Raw genomic sequence first — 17667 nt, 5'->3', positions numbered from 1 at the left:
TCTCAAAATAAATAAATAAACATTAAAAAAATTTTAAGAACACTTTCTGGGGTTATGACTAATACCAAAGTGTTTAAATTGGTCATGAGTAGGAAGAATAATGCAAAATGTTTTTTTAATTATGTGTCTTACAGTCCCATATTTTGGACATCATCTTTTTAATATTACCAAAATACTAGGTCCTGGAATCCTTACTAGCTAGATACTATTGCTCTCTTCATTTCAGGAAATTAAATGCCTTGCAAGGAAAGGCAAAAAAGTGGTCTGAAACTTGAGAAAACATTTGTCTACACACAAACCCACTGATCATATTTCTAGACTGGACCCCAAATTGTAAAGAACAGAACTTTTGGGGGTACCTGACTGGCTCAATCAGTTAAGTGTCTGACTTTGGCTCAGGTCATGATCTCATGGTTTGTTGGTTCAAGCCCCACATCAGGCTCTGTGCTGACAGCCCAGAGCCTAGAGCCTGCTTCGATTCTGTGTCTCCCTCTCCCTCTGCCCCTACCCCACTCGTGCTCTGTCTCTCTGTGTCTCTCAAAAATAAATAATAAACATTAAAAAAATTTAAAAATAACGAATAGAATGTTTGTATTTATTAGGACATGATTTCATTCATTTGTCATTTAACAAATATCAATTTAGTATCCTTTATTTGTCATGTACTAGATTAGACACTGGGCATAAACTGGCAAACAAAATGGACACAGTTTCTATCTTAATGAGGCCTACAATTTAGTATGCAAGACAGATATTAATTCACTATTAATTTTGATAAACACTATGAAAGAAAAATACAAGACACTCCAGAAGTGTAAAATACAGACCCTGGTTCTACTTAGATCAATGCTGTGCAACGGAACTTTCTGTGATGATGGAAATGTTCTATATTCTGTCTTGTCCAATACAGTGTCTACATGTGCACTTAAAATGTGCCTTGTGGGGGTGCCTGGCTGGCTCAGTCAATAAAACACACTACTCTTGATCTTGGGGTTGTGAGTTCAAGCCCGATGCTAGGTGTAGATATTACTAATAAAAATAAATAAATAATTAAAAAATAAAATATGCTTTATATCCCTGAGGACTAAGATCCCATACTGGCCTCAAACAGTTTGTGTTCTAAAGAAAACAGAGATGTAAGCAAGTAATTATAGTGTTATAGGTGAAATGCAAAACACAATGATACACAGAGAAGGGAACAGATCTTCTTGATGTAGGGAAAAATTGAGATGGCTGAAATGGCAAGTAAATTTTGCAAGATGTACAAGAATATTAACAAATGTCTGGCATCCTGGTGGAATCAATCAGGCTTTGGTTGAAATGCAGAGAAGAGAAGCTACTTCCGTTAGTTTATAGAAAGGGATTCATTACAAAATCATTGAGAATGCTGATGAAAACAGACTCTATGTTAAACTTGGAGGAAAAACTCACAAAGTCACCAAGAGAGTTGTTCTGTCTTCTCATCTCAGCAACTGACTGATATTATCCTGAGACTGCCCTGATCAGGAGGCAGCTCTGCTTCCTATTGCTGTTCCAGAAACAAACTGTACCTGCCATGACCAACCACAGCAAAAAAAGATGGCAAGCCCTTTGCTTCTTGACATCTATTGTGCCTTGTTGCTAGAATCTGGTAATACTAACACAATAAAATCAACCCCTTCCACAACAGGGCTTGCCAGCAGAAAGGGAAAAGTGACGGAATCACCTTACTTATGCCTGCCCCTTCTCCCAGGAGTGCATATGATTGGCTGAACCTAAACCTCTTCTAGAACCTTAGCAGCAGAGGTGTCTGGAGAATGCAGTTTTTCAATTTCCAGTTTACTATCTAATACAAGAATAAGCAGTAGAAGGTGGTGTGGATGGTGCCTCCAGCTCCCTGGTAGCGTCCAGCCTCAACGAGTATTCTTAAATATGTCTCCTGATGGAACTGTGTGAGAATTTCCCTGGATGTTTACTCAGGGGTAGAATCCTGATACATAAACAAACTTTGCAAGACCCTGAATCACATGTACAGTTTCTATTCCCACCAGGAGAACTAGGCATTTCTGTCTATTTCCACCTACAATTGGAAGTATGCACATTTATGAGAAGTTGTGTCACATTGATGGTAAGTGGTAGCCCATTGTTTTAATTCACCTATCTCTGAATACTAGTGAGATTGAACTTCTCTCTACGAACTGACCACTTGGTCTTCCGAGTCCATGAGCTGTTTTTTTTTTTTTTCCTTAATATCCTTTGCCAGTTTTTAATTGATTTTCCTGCCCTGTTAATTCTGAGTTCTTTGCATATTCTAATATGAATTCCTTATTGGTTTTATTTTTGTTTTTTATTTTTTAGATGGGGGAGGGGCAGAGGGAGAGGGAGAGAGAATCCCAAAGCGGGCTTCCACGCTGAGCATGGAACCCGACGTGGGGCTCAATCTCATGACTGTGAGATCATGACCTGAGCCTAAATCAAGAGTCAGATGCTTAACCTACTGAACCACCCAGGTGCTTCTGTGTTTGGAGAGTCTTACTGAAGAAGTCTTTCCCCAACCCTAGGTCACAAATTATCTCTTATAACTACTTTAGTGTTTTACCTTTCACTTTTAAGTATTTCTTGTTTTGGAGTCTAATTTTGTGTAGGACAAAATATTATATTGGAACTTTATTATTTTTTATATGGACAGTTAGTGTTCTAAATACCATCTATCAGTGTGCCTGCGTGGCTCAGTCAGTTGAACATCCAACTCTTGATTTCGACTCACGTCATGATCCCAGGGTCGTGGGATTCTTTCTCTCCCTCTGCCCCTCTTCCCCACTCATGCTCTCTCTCTCTCTCTCTCTCTGTAAAAACAAACAAGCAAACAAACAAAACAAACAACAAACACCATCTATTAAACAATTATTTTCCCATAGCTTTGTAGATAATTTTAAAAATCACATTTTAAGTTCTCATGTAAGCATAGGTTTATTTATTTATTTATTTATTTATTTATTTATTTATTTATTTATTATTTCTGAGTAGTGAAAAAATGTTTTATCGCGTTCTTTGAATCAACTTTCAGTCCCTGAAAGGTCAGTATCAGATGGGGTCCCACAAGTCCCTCTCCTCTGACTTCCTCTCACTGCTTAACTTAATCCTTGGATAATGTGTGTCTCTAAATATCTTTACCCCTATCATTCTCCTCTCCATATGGCCCATACACCACAAACCTTCCTTCCCAAGTCTTCAGGGATTGGGCCTGTAAATATCCAACCTAGTCTGTGCAGAACTGGATAGAAACAAGTTCTTGGTTCCATTTGGAAGCAGCAGTTCATGGAAGTGGAACCAGGACGTGTTGGAGAAGAAACAACCTGCCCCTAAACAGTGGATCTGTTTTGTCTAGTTCAACTTCATCCCAAGCAAAGCCCAGCATTTAGAATAGTCAGGTTTTAAAATCAGTGATTTACTTTTGCAGTTCTTATCCTAAAGCTTCCTTTTCAGCAAAACAAACATATAAACTCCTGGTACTATTAGAAAAGCTCAGGAGCGTATGATCTAACAGTTTCTGTCTGTTCTTCTTTTTGGACAGAGATCACATCTCCTTGAGAGGACGATGGCCAAATTGCAACGTCTGTAGCTCCTTGGCACAGATCTTCATGGGTTCTATGTTCTCACCCTCTCTTAGGATCCCAGGACAGAAAAGTGGATAAAGAGGTTCTGAGGTAGATATATTTATGGAGGTGCATGCATGGAAACCATGGATGGCATTGAAAAATGAAATGGCTTTCAGGTTACAAGCAGGAAAATTCCCACCTCTGCAAGTTTGGGTTCATGTGGATCCAAAGAATTAATTGAGGTATCCGATCCATAGGATTAAAGTCCTTTTCCCCCCTTTTTACAGCTTTATTGAGGTATAACTTATATAAAATTCACCTTCTGAAAGCAGTGTTATTTAGTATTTATAGAATCGTGCAACTATCATCCATATACCGTTTTAGAAGATTACCATCACTCCAGTAAATTTCCTTGAGCCCACTTGCAGTCAATCCTTGCTCCCACTTGAAACTCCCACAACCATGGATCAGCTTTGTGTCTTTCTAAGTTTGCCTTTTCTGGACATTTCATCTAAATGACTTACACAATTTGTAGTCTTTTGCATCTGACTTCTTTTCACTCGGCCTACAGGTTTCGAGATTTATCTATGTTGTAGTACATATCAGTAAGCCATTCCTTTTTATTGCCGAAGAGCGCTCCATTGTATGAATGTACCACATTTATCTATTCACCAGTTGATTATTTTTAGTTTTTGGCTACTGAGGATAATGTTGCTATGAGCAGCACACGTAGGTTTTTGTGTGGATATATATTTTTTTGTTTCTTTTGGGTAGATTCCTGGTGATGAGGGAGCGTGAGGCAGGCTGAGGGCAAAACACAAGCTAGCACTCTCCCCCCAGGTGGGACATGTGTGATATTCCTTGGACACTCCCGGCTACCCCAAAACAAGAAAGTGCAAAAAACAAATGGTTAAACTGATAGGAGTCTCCACCAGTTTAGCAGAAAAAGGCAATCCCATCAACAGCCTAAAGTCCAGGAACACCCTACTGTTTCAATGTTAATGCTTTGCTAATGGGAAAACAATCTTAGCTTGACAATAGTCGGCCTCCAGTAAGTCTTTAGCATGTGAAAGTCTTTTTGGAAACTCCCTCTTGACTTTATCTCCCCTGACTCCATAAAACGGTCACCCCTCACACAGCACAGCAATTCCTGCCCATGGATCCTGTTCCCATGCATTAGTAAAGTCATCTTTTTGCACCAAAGATATCTTCAAGAACTTTTTCTTGGCTGTCAGCTCTGGACCCCACGAACCTCCCATCACCCCGAAACTTCATCACTAGGAGTTGCTGGATAGTATGGTAAATTTATATCTAACTTTAAAAAGCTACTGTTGGGGCGCCTGGGTGGCTCAGTTGGTTAAGCGGCCGACTTCGGCTCAGGTCATGATCTCGCGGTCTGTGAGTTCAAGCCCCGCGTCTGGCTCTGTGCTGACAGCTCAGAGCCTAGAGGCTGTTTCGGATTCTGTGTCTCCCTCTTGCTGACCCTCCCCTGTTCGTGCTCTGTCTCTCTCTGTCTCAAAAATAAATAAAAATGTTAAATAAATAAATAAATAAATAAAATTAAAAAAAAAATAAAAAGCTACTGTTTTCCAAAATGATTGTGATTTATGCTCACATCAGCAATCTATGATGGTTCAAGTTTATCCCTATCTTCACACACTGTCATTGTCTGATTTTTCATTATAGCCATTCGAGTGAGTGTGCAGTTGTAATTTATCTCATTGTAGTTTTAATTTACATTTACTAAATGACTAATGGCACTGAGCATCTTTTCCTGTGTGTATTAACTATTTGTATATCATCATAGACAGGTCTGTGTAAGTCCTTCGCTATTTTTTAATTGGATTGTCTTATTAAGTTATAAGAGTTCTTTATGTACTATGGATACACCTCCTTATTATGATTTCAAACATTTCCTTTCAGTCTGTGGTTTGTCTTTTCACTCTTTTAATGGTGTCTTTTGAAGCTCAATAATTTTCAATTTTATTGATTAAACTTATTACTTTAAACGTAATAATTAAATTTGTCAATTTTTTTTAAATGACTTGTCTTTTGCTATCATGTCTAGGACTCCTTTGTCTAACCCAACACCATGCAGATTTTCTCCTTTGATTTCTTTTATCAAATTTATAGTTTTTAAAAAAGTTTATTTATTTATTTTGAGAGAGAGTGAGAGAGAAAGCATGTGAGCATGGGGGGCGGGGGGTGGTCAGAGAAAGAGGGAGGGAGAGAGAATCCCAAGCAGGCTCCAAACCACCAGCGCAGAGCCCTATGTAGGGCTTGAACTCATGAACCATGAGATCATGACTGAGATGAAATCAAGAGTCAGATGCTCTGCTGACTGAGTCACCCAGGTGCCCCTATCAAATTTAGTTTTAGTTTTTATATTTAGGCCTATGATCCATTTAAGATTAATATTTTTGTGTATGATGTGAGGTAAGGACCTAAGGGTCTTTTGTTTGCTTGTTTGTTTTTTTGAAAAGACTATCCTTTCCACGTTGAATTATCTTGGTGCATTTGCTAGAAATCAACTGACCATAAATGTAAAGGCTTATTTCTGGATTCACAACTTATTCCATTAAGCAATGTGCTTAGCTCTGTGCCAACACCACACCATCTTGATTCCTGTAGTATTGTAATAAGTTTTGAAATCTTGACGTGTAAGTTCTCCCACTTTGTTCTCTCTCTCTCTCTCTCTCTTTTTATGTTTATTCATTTTTGAGAGACAGAGCATGAGCAGGGGAGGGACAGAAGGAGAGGGAGACACAGAACTCTAAGTAGGCTCCAGGCTCCTCTCGGTCAGCACAGAGTCTGACTTGGGGCTCGAACTCATGAACTGTGTGAAATTATGACCTGAGCCGAAGTTGGACACTAATCGACTGCGCAACCCAGGCGCCCCTGTTCTCTTTTTTTTTTTAATTCGTGTTCTAGGACTTTTGCATTTCTATGTAAATTTTTAGATCACTATGTCAATCTTTACAAAACAAAGCCTAATAGGAATTGTCAAAAGCTGTGAAAGGTCTGAGATTTTACCCTTATTGCAAGCTAACAAGTTACAGAAAGTTTGCAGACCTCTACTTTAACCCAACATTCCAGGCCATTATCATGTCTCCATTCCATTTTACTTTTCTCACATTGCGTCCTATTCATTTCTTAAATGGGTCATTATTGCCCCTAAAGGATACATAGCTTAGCCATTAATATGCCTTTGTTGATCTCTCCATAAGAATGTCCTTTCCTGGGACACCTGGCTGGCTCAGTTGGTAGAGCATGTGATCCGATCACTGGGTTGTGAGTTCAAGCCCCATGTTGGGCATAGAGTTTATGTAAAACAAAAACAAAAACAAAACAAAAAAAAAACAGCTGTTTTTTCCTATTATCTTTTCATGCATGGATCCTATCTATTCTTCAAGGCCCCAAATCAAACATCCATCTTGCCCCTTTCCTGCACTTTCTTCATCTCTTCAATCAGAAGTAATCTTTCCTATCTCTGATTTCTTACAGCACATTATCTCCTTACCACCCGGCTTGCTTTCCTTTTATTTGTTACTTACACATCTCATTTAAGTCAGTAGAAATGTTTTGCGAGGTTTTTTTTTTTTTTTTTTTTTTTTAACCTCAATACCTGGGATTCATTGTCTCGCTGCATTGAAGGATGAAGACGTGGACACAAAATAAAATGAGCAGCAGGCAAAAGTTTATTAGAGCATAAGATCAGAAAGAAAGAATTGTATGAATGCTCTCTTCATTCAAAAGTGAATGCCATGTATGGAAACCAATTTGACAATAAATTTCATATATTAAAAAAAAAAAAAGTGAATGCCAGAAACTGTAGGCAAACTTATAAAACTCTGTTCTATAAGGTTTTGATCAGCCCCTCTCCTTCCCCCTTGTCCCTTCTCAGGTTTCACCCTTATTGGCTAGATAACTCTAAATGCCTAGTCATTCCTTTTTGATTGGCTCGTTTCCGTTGTATGGGGGTGTTCTACGGCCAAACTGTTCCTTTTGGGTCATATCTTTTATGGTCTACTTATTTTTAGTTAGGTCTTTTGTCAAATTCCTGAGGGAAACCTGAGGGGGGCGGGTAGGTGGTGTTTGTTACATTCTTAAGAGGAACCTTGCGCCCTCAGGCGTTTGCTAGTGGTCAGACGCTCCCCAGCATTGTTTTAAAATATGTGTTTTCCCCACCCAGGACCTTCAAGCCTTAGCCTCTCCCTTTCTGCTTACTGAATCTTATCTTTTCCCATCCTAGAACCTGTATATTCACAAGGCCTGTACTTCCCCTAGTATTCTTATACAGGGTCTTAATCTATAAATATGTTTGCTGAATAGAGTTCTTTTGGTGTTAGTGTGATTTTCCTGTTCCTGCTGTTAGGTGACAGTGCTCAAACCTTCTAGTAACAAGAAATCCCAGGCTTTAAAGTTAAACAGGATTCTGGTTCTGTGGCTTATTAATTTGCTGAGCAAGTATTTAACTAGAAGTCTTTTTTTTTTTTTTTTTTAAGTTTACTTATTGGAGACTGTGCGAATGGAGGAGGGGCAGAGTGACCCTGGGAAAGAAAGACTCCCAAGCAGGCTCCATGCTGATGGGGGGGGGGGGGAGGTGGGGGGGTTGGGGGGGCTAGAACTCACTAACCACGAATCATGACGTGAGCTGAAATCAAGAGTTAGATGCTTAACCGACTGAGCCCTCCAGGCGCTAACTATCTTATCCTCTGCTGTGAAACAATCTTGTCTTACCATATTAGGAGGTGCAACAATACAACCAAAGGAACTTATTCGTTGCTTCTGTATAAAACTCTTTATTTGTATTGATCTTTTTGGTGCGTATTGTGATTGATATTGTAGAAGATTTACATTAGGGGTTAGCTAGCATTTACAAATGATGGTGTAGGCCGTTTGTGATGATTTGAATCAATGGCGTTACCTACTAGACATATAGATGCTACCAATGCTCCCCAAATTAATATTTGATAGGTTAATTTTTTTAAGCAAATGATGGTGATAGTTTTATTAGATTTTCAGACTTCCTTGCTTCTCCCTCCCTCCCTCCCTCCTTCCTTCCTTGGAATAACAGAATAAGATGGACTATAGGTCCCTCAAAGTAAGGTAAAATGTTTTGGCCTGATTCCAGTATGGAACAAAGTTTCCATATTTTATCTAAAATCTTTGCTGACATAATTCCTCCAATGTTTCCTGGAGAATTTCTAGAACTTGGACTAGAACTTGTGAATTATGCCAAGGAGGACACCTGATCGGCCCACAGCAGGGTTAGAACTACTTTTTGTTTGTTTTCCTATTAAGTATTGGGCTTATTTGTAGGGAGGATAGAGTGAGCCAAATGACACTATTGTATATATAAATATATATATTAAAAATGAAGATTTTTTTGAAGGAAGATTGGTGGAAACTCTATAGAATATCAGAGACTTTCTGTAGGAAATTATAGCTTCTATTTTGATACAGGGAAAGGATTCCTGTTTGACAGACCTCTCTAAACCTAACATGGACTACAGAATCACCTCCCTTGATCTTAACTTACAGCAGAACATTTAAAAACAATTTTTTTTTTTTTTTTTTACCATTTATTCATTTTTGAAAGGCAGAGACAGAGCGTGGACGGGGGAGGGGTAGAGAGAGAGACACACACAGAAACAGAAGCAGGCTCCAGGCTCTGAGCCATCAGCACAGAGCCCCAAGCGGGGCTCGAACTCACGGACCGCGAGATCACGACCTGAGCCGGTCGGCCGCTTAACCGTCTGAGCCACCCAGGCGCCCCCGAACATTTTGATAATAAATCAAGATTGGTGAGGTTTTTGTTGTGTTGTTGCCTGAGGATGTTTCTGAAGTTTCTCCATGAGATTCCCTGTATTGCAACATTTGTTAAATCGCTCTACTTAGCAGTCCTCAAAGAGTACTGGGAATTTCCAATTTAACAGAATGTTGGCAGTAACAATTGGGCACACTAGGACAATAACCTGTTTCCCTTTAGGTCTCTGATGTGTGAGTGTACCTAGATGAGGAAGAGGATATTCACTTTCCGGTACTGTGCAGCACAATTCATCTCCTTAGCATAAACCTTGGTTTGGACAACACTTTGGTTATCACGCATGGGGGCTGGGAGTTTTTTCTCTTCCGAACTAAACAATGATTACAAGTTTTTCAACAAAGTTCTTTCCGCAAGATCCGTTTTCATTCCAAATTACACAAACCAGGTCCTCTTCCTCTTTGCTTTCTCTGCTTGCAACGCCCCTCCCACTCTTCTCAAAACCGGGGAAGAACTCGTACTCATCCTTCAAGATTCAGCTCAAATGTCTCTCCCTGGTGGAGGCTTCCTCAACATGCCAGGCAGAGCCGGTTACTGTCTGCTGCTCCCGTAGCTCATTGCGAGCAACCCGGCTTTTAACACAGCACAGTGGGTTTCCATTTATCGGGCGGGTCTTGCCCCCGCGGTCTGAGCTTCCAGCGCCGAGACCGCGTCTTTTAGTCATTCCTCTCCCCAACCCCCGTGAGGATCGTCCACCGTTTGGCACATGGTAGGCTCAGAGAAGTTGGATGACTGAAACTCTTATTAACTGGCGACCTTCTGGCCACAGGAGCAACAAGCGACCCAGGTTCCTCCCGACGTGTGATAGGCGGCTCAAGTGAAGGAGGAGTTTCAGCTGGCACCCGGTTCCCGCCAAGCCAGCTTTTAAAAACAAACAGCTGCAGATACCGAGGCATAGAGGGTGGGCCTCACGACGACCGCCTTTCGTGAACCCAGGTGGGTGAATAGCCGCCAGGTGAGCTCGCTAAGGCCATTTCGGAGTTTGCTCAATTAAGGGAAACGTCTTAGAGCACTCGGGGTCCCAGAGCTATTTCTCTAACTCTGGGCAGGAGACACTGTCCGTTTTTTTCTAACGGTAACAGGAAGTCGAAGGAAAAACGTGGGATTCAGAGGTTTGGGCCTCTCAGACACGAGGATCGCCGAGGATCCGGGTCTGACGTCTGTGAGGGCCGGCGCCCAGCACTCCGCCACCCCAGCCCCTAGGCAGAACGCCCACCGCAAGCGGCCGCTCCCTCTTTCACCCTCACCCTCGGCGCCCCGCCCACTCCCGGGCGCTGAGCCGCCATCCTCGCGAGAACACCGCTAGCCTCGCCTCTTCGGACTCCAGGCTCTCGCGAGAAGAGGCTTAGGAGCCGGCCTGTAACCTGCCCCGGCGGCTCTGCTGGCCGCAGCCGCCTGAGTGGCCGCTGCCACAGACACCTCCAGAGGGACCCAGTTGAGGAGGAAGCGGAGGTGTCGCTGGCCCCCCGCCTTCGCCTAGGTCCTCCCTGGACACTCAAGAGGGACTGCAGGTTCGAGGGTGACTGGACTCACCTGGGGAACTCGGTGGGGGCGGCGCCGGAGGCTGGGCTGGGCTGGGCGAAAGAGGAAGGGGGCGGAGGGCGAATCTGGGCTTGAGCGCCGGGCTGCCGTGGCGGTGGTCTGGGTGTCTCAGACCCTGCTGGGAGACCGTGGGTGGGGTTCTGGGCTCCGGCAGCTGGCCCCTGATTCGGAGAGGCAAGGAAGGGATTTGGATTTTCGGCGGTGCTGTTTTTGGGTTGGGAGTCCCGAGGCCCTTCCCCAAGGGATGAAGGCGATACCCTCATCCCTCCTTCCCTGGGCAGAGTAACCCCGTGCCCCGCCCCTTTTTCTGTCACCACTGGGCTAACGCAGCGACATCCTTAGGAGGGCGCATCACAATAGAGGATAGAGTGGCAAGGCAGTCTCCCTTTGGGTGAAGAGGAGTGAGACTCCAAAAATGTGCTGCGTGGTTTTCTGCTGTAACAGTATCACGTATGGTGAAGCTTTGTTTTCCCAAAACCTACACAGAAAAGCTGCCTATTTTTTCCTTCTTCAGATGCAAGTCCCGTAACACCCTTTTTCCTCCTTAATGGGGTGCTGGGGCACGAGACATAATTTGGTAATTTGTTAGTGTGGGGGTAGTGTGACCATCCCTAGAGCCCGTGGATTTGGTACAGTAGTTGTCAGTACTTAGAGTCCATGTTAAAAAGTCGCTAGTCCACACTTGCTAAAGATAGAGCGTCACTTGCTTGGCTCTTTGTGCACTTAGCATATAAAGATTATTTAACTTTTTTTGGTCTTTTAGAGTCGTCATGCTTTTAATTTAAATGAATCTCAATGAAACAGCGCAGTATATTGGTTTTATTTGGTTAGACACCCCCACCCCCACTCCCCCCGCACACAAGGCTTTGATCAAGGCCTTTTAGAGAGGGAATTAGGGATAAATTTTGAATGAAATAGACCATAGAGATTGGAATAAGAAGTCTAATGAGGAATGCAACCATAAGGGCCAAAAAAAGTTTCTGTGCTAGAGAGCCCATCCAGGACTGAAGTCCAAGCCTTGAAAATGAGGACTGCAGTTGTCATTTGAATGTAAATTGAAAAGCGGTAGAAAATACTTGGGAAAGGACTTGATGGTTGTTAAGACTGTTTAAAAGAGTGTGAGAATTACTTTTGAAGGTGTAAAGTGTTTTATAAATTTCCCTAACATTTCTCAGAGTTTATGATCTATCTGCTATTGTTATACATAAAGAGGAAGTAAGGGGGATTCTGAAGCATGGAGTGTGGTAATAAACCATGGAATTAACACAGTGTTCAATCAGGAAAGCTTTCAGTAACTCAACAATGTTTTTGAGCTCTTTCACCTTTTTTCTCCCAAAAAAGCTTTCAGATGGGCTTTTTACTTCTATGTCACCCTTCCACCAGTCAGAATATTTTCTTTCTTACACTTTTTTTAAAGCCTAATGAAAAAATATTTTAAAATATTTTTTTAAATGTTTATTTTTGAGAGGAGAGAGAGAGAGCTCGAGTGAGAGCAGGGGAGGGGCAGAGGGAGAGGGAGACACAGAATCTGAAGCAGTCTCCAGGCTCTGAGCTGTCAGCACAGAGCTGGATGTGGGGCTAAACTCACAAACTGTGCGATCGTGACCTGAGCCAAAATTTTTTTTGTTATTAACTATTAAATTGCAAGCCAGCAAGATCTGCTTTGTGTTTTTTTTTACATTTAGGTGACTTGGTAAAGTGTGAGAGTGATCTGGAAAATATGCACCTTTCATAGGAGTACATTATGAATAGCAAACTCCTACGCCTTCAGGTACCAGGCAGATGAAAGTAACTGCACTAGAGGGTTTATGCTTCATCTTAGAGGGAATCTAGTTCTCAGGTCCACTTGTTTAGTGCCATACATGAATATGGGCCCAGTTTTCAGCCTTCTTAATAGAACACAGTATCTTTTGATTTTTGCTTGAACCCAAACCTGTCAGTAGTTGTAGCCTGCTTTCCAGTTTGGGACCTCTGTTATAGGTCAGAATGAGTAAATTTTACAACTGAAAAATAAAAAAGATTTAAAGCAAGTATCCCAATTAGTTTGGAATTTCAGACCTACGAAGATTTGGGGAAAATGTCAGGTCTAATTGAAAACAGGTAAGTTTAATAGCCAAACTTAATAACTTTTAAGTACAGTAGGGCAAATGGAACTGGTACTTATTAACATTTTAACTATGGAAACAACTGAAGAAGAAACTTCTCAGTATTTATGGTTTAATGACTCAGGGTTCTTTTTTCTTTTTAAATATAATTTATTGTCCAGTTAGCTCACATACAGTGTATACAGTGTGCTGTTGGCTTGGGGAGTAGATTCCCGTGATTCATCGCTTACATACAACACCCTGTGCTCGTCCCAACAAGTGCCTTCCTCAATGCCCATCACCCATTTTCCCCCCTCCCCCCCATCAACCCTCCGTTTTTTCTCTGTATTTAAAACTCTCTTAGGCTTTGCCTCCCTTTCTATTTGAAACTATTTTTTTCACCTTCTCTTCCCCCATGGTCTTCTGTTAAGTTTCCCCAATTCTACATATGAGTGAAAACATACGATATCTGTCTTCTCTGACTGACTTATTTCACTTAGCATTAATACCCTCCAGTTCCATCCACGTTGTTGCAAATGGCAAGATTTCATTCTTTCTCATTGCCAGCTAGTATTCCATTGTATATATAAACCACATCTTCTTTATTCATCAGTTGATGGACATTTGGGCTCTTTCCGTAATTCAGCTGTTGTCAGCACTACTATAAACATTGGAGTACATGTGCCCATGTGAATCAGCACTCCTGTATCCTTTGGATAAATTCCTAGTAGTGCTACTTCTGGGTCGTAGGGGAATTCTATCTTTAATTTTTTGAGGAACCTCCACACTTTTTCAGAGCAGCTGCACCAGTTTGCATTCCCACCAGTAGTGCAAGAGGGTTCCCGTTTCTCTGCATCCTCGCCAACATCTGTAGTTTCCTGAATTGTTATTTAACCACTCTGGCCGGCGTGAGGTGGTATCTCAGTGTGGTTTTGATATGTATGTCCCTGATGATGAGTGATGGTGAGCATCTTTTCCTGTTTCTGTTAGCCATCTGGATGTCTTCTTTGGAAAAATGTCTATTTATGTTTTCTGCCCATTTCTATACTGGATTGTTTTTCAGGTGTTGACTGTTAAGTTTTTTATACTTTGGATACTAACCCTTTATTTGATATGTCATTGGCAAATATCTTCTCCCATTCTGTCAGTTGCCTTTTAGTTTTGTTGATTGTTTCCTTTGCTCTGCAGAAGTTTTTTATCTTGGCGAGGTCCCAATAGTTCATTTTTGCTTTTATTTCCCTTGCCTTCAGAGATGTGTCGAGTAAAAAGTTGCTGTGGTTAAGGTCAAAGAGGTTGTTGCCTGTTTTCTCCTCTAGGGTTTTGATGGTTTCTTGTCTCACATTTAGGTCTTTCATCCATTTTGAGTTTATTTTTGTATATGGTGTAAGAGAGTGGTCCAGTTTCATTCTTCTGTATGAGAGAGACTGTCTTTTTTCCATTTGGATATTTTTTCCTTCTTTGTCAGAGATTAGTTGGCCATACATTTGTGGGTCCAGTTCTGGGTTCTGTATTCTATTCATTGTTTTATATGTCTGTTTTTGTGCCAGTACCATAGTGTCTTGATGATTACAGCTTGGTAGTACAGGCTAAAGTCTGGGATGGTGATGCCTCCTGCTTTGGTTTTCTTTTTCAACATTACTTTGGCTATTCGGGGTCTTCTGTGGTTCCATACAAATTTTAGGATTGTTTGTTCTAGCTCTGAGAAGAATGCTGGTGCAATTTTGATTGGGATTGCATTGAATGTGTAGATTGCTTTGGGTAGTGTTGACATTTTAACAGTATTTGTTCTTCCAGTCCATGAGCATGGAATGTTTTTCCTTTTCTTTGTGTCTTTCATAAGTTTTCTATAGTTTTCATAAGTGTCTTTCATAAGTTTTCTATAGTTTTCAGCATACAGATCTTTTTACATCTTTGATTAGGTTTATTCCTAGGTATTTTATGGTTCTTGGTGCAATTGTAAATGGGGCCAATTTCTTGATTTCTCTTTTTGTCGCTTCATTATTGGTGTATAGAAATGCAACCAATTTTATACATTGATATAATCCTGTACGTTGATTTCATATCCTGTGACTTTGCTGAATTCATGTATCAGTTCTAGCTGCTTTTTGGTGGAGTCTTTCGGGTTTTCCATGTAAAGTATCATGTAATGACTCACACTCTGAGCAAAGCTGATTTATAGGTATCTTGTAAGGAAATTGGTTTATTGAGAGGCCCTTTATTGTACTTGTAATTAATATGTGAAGTTAAATTCAGAGGACCCTCTGTAACTCATCTATGGTTTTGAATGTTTATTGGTTGCTCTGCCATCTCACATTGTCTTCTCAGTCATTGACTTTTACTGGAAGCAGTATTGGTTCCTTGGATTCTGTTCCTGGCAGATGGGGTGAGGAGAAGGTGCATAGTGATAGAAATGGGATGGGGAGAGTGTGATGTGAAGCAGGCATTCATGTTCCTCTTCTTTACGTTGTACATTAAAAAACTGATTTAACTAGTTTTTCTTGTAAGAATAGGTACTTTGACAAAACACAGTGCATTATACATTGTAGAGCTTGGTGATATTTGTAGGATTGAACCCCGTGGATTAAAGCACATTTACCCATTAGTATGAAATACTTTAATCACATAATCTGATTCATATTTAGTTGGGCTGAAGGGAATGGAAGTTTAGAGGTCAGACCAAGAAGAAAAGTGGACCTTAGGCACATTGAAGGCAAGGTGGAGGGTCTTTGATGGCTGTAAGGGTGAGAGAGGAGGCTAGGTAAGGGAGAGAATTTTGAAAAGGAAGATAAAATGGTGAAGTACCCTTTTGTCTACTGTGTAGTTTTACAAAGTTTTACTAAATTTACCATAACGCCTACAAAGACTACAGAGAATATTGTTTTTTTTATGAGGACTACTTTGGTAGTTTGAAGACTTGATTTTCTACCTTTTAGCTCAGTCTTCTCAAATCAGACTAGTCTACTATCTCTTCATCAGTCCCTCCTCCTCTCTCTAGTATAGGAAGTGAAACAGGCACTGTGTAATATGTTTGTTTGTGAGGTGTTGCTGTTTGAGAGTTTTAAAAACATTCTGAAGTGGGGCGCCTGGGTGGCGCAGTCGGTTAAGCGTCCGACTTCAGCCAGGTCACGATCTCACGGTCCGAGTTCGAGCCCCGCGTCAGGCTCTGGGCTGATGGCTCGGAGCCTGGAGCCTGTTTCCGATTCTGTGTCTCCCTCTCTCTCTGCCCCTCCCCCATTCATGCTCTGTCTCTCTCTGTCCCAAAAATAAATAAAAAAATAAAAAAATAAAAAAAAAACGTTGAAAAAAAATAAAAACATTCTGAAGAATCTGTTGTGTATTTGTGGAGATTATGTTTGAAGGGGGAAACATTTTCTGCTTCCTGTGTTTCTGCCATGACTTGTAAAGTAGGAAGTTCTCTTTTGGAAGTAGCTTTCCTCCTTTTTTCTATCTCCTGAGCTGTCTTCCCAAGAAAGCATTAGGTGAAGCTAGAAGGGATTGAGTATGTTTTTGCTCAGTGCCTTTTGGTTCTGTTTTTGGAGCTCCCAATTCTTAGGATGTACATTTTCTGCTTGTGTGTATGGTAGATTTATCTGAGCAGGCTGGGGCCTGAGGAGGGAAAAAGAACTGGAAAGCTACAGATCTAAGTAAGTTTAATTTATGTTTGAAGTAATAGGAAGCTTTTTTGGCAACTGGTTTTAGCTGTATTTTTATCTTTGACTCCTGTATTTTGTTTCTTTGTTGGTTATGAACCCACAGTAAGGGGGGAAGAGGTAGTTATTGGTGTTCATTAAGGGAGGAAGAACTGTTTAATAATTTTTTATCCTTTTGGATAGAGTGTTTATTAGGGTTCAAGTTAACATTGCATTTCTTCTACTATGGCTTGCTCTGGTTTACTTTGGCATCCTTGAAACACACTTCCTTGCTAAGCAGGTAGCAATCTAAAGCACAGAGATGGAAGACAAGCAATCAGAATTCAGAGATCCTCCCTGAGAGAGGATCAAGAGGTTAGTAAATGTTAGTGGTAGATGATGGGAATACAGTGAACTCTGAGTACTTGAAACAGCCCAAACTTGAACATAAACGAATAAAGATTTTATGTAGAATATGTGATCTTATGTCACAGTAGATTGCTGAAGATCAGTAAGATGTTAAGAGATATCTTTGCCATTCAAAGCATCTTTCATTGCCCTTAATTAATAGTTTATATTTTTCTGATTGAAAATGTAAAATATCTGGGACTTGGTGCTTACTTTTATCTTTAATTAGTTGAAATGAGTTATCTATTAATATTTTTGGTCACAAATTGAAATTAACATTTAGTATTTGGCTGAGGATGACAGTCTCATAGTGAATCACTGATTGAAGTACTTTATTAGAAACTATGCATAACACTTTTCTGAGGCCATTTTAATTACAATCCTACTTTTCTGCTTGTACTACCCTACTTGGGATCATTTAGATCTGAGTTTAAACAGAGATGTTAGCTCTGTGAGGTTACTTAACCTCTATGAGCCTTTGTTTCCTCACATGAAAAGTGGAACTAGAACACAATTGTCATGAGTTTAAGAATGAAATAAAAAAAACTTATGTAAAAGTGCCACGTAAATAGTAAAGTGACTATCACTTGTTAGTACGT

The 17667-nt window shown here is 40.7% G+C and overlaps 1 protein-coding gene across 8 annotated transcripts in view; it reads left to right on the top strand.

The window, feature by feature from the left end:
- The first annotated feature begins 9888 nt into the window (after window positions 1-9888).
- The window catches only part of BTBD10 (BTB domain containing 10), an 89424-nt gene continuing 81645 nt past the window's right edge, over window positions 9889-17667 (top strand). For 3 of the 8 annotated variants that reach the window (XR_006194045.1, XM_042906875.1, XM_042906866.1), the window contains exon 1: window positions 10504-10916. Coding sequence is in view for 2 of the 8 variants with exons in the window: in XM_042906873.1 (XP_042762807.1) it covers window positions 11363-11397; window positions 12991-13047 (92 nt within the window). In the remaining 6 variants the exon portion in view is untranslated. Of the gene's footprint in view, window positions 10342-10503; window positions 10917-11114; window positions 11525-12531; window positions 13048-17667 lie in introns of those variants that run through there. The other 5 variants (XM_042906873.1, XM_042906874.1, XM_042906871.1 and 2 more) reach the window with 5 other exon arrangements.

This window comes from Panthera leo, chromosome D1 (assembly GCF_018350215.1).
Source record: "Panthera leo isolate Ple1 chromosome D1, P.leo_Ple1_pat1.1, whole genome shotgun sequence".
NCBI lineage: Eukaryota > Metazoa > Chordata > Mammalia > Carnivora > Felidae > Panthera > Panthera leo.
Note: the sequence above shows the minus strand (reverse complement) of the source record. Positions and strands in the feature narration are given on the sequence as shown.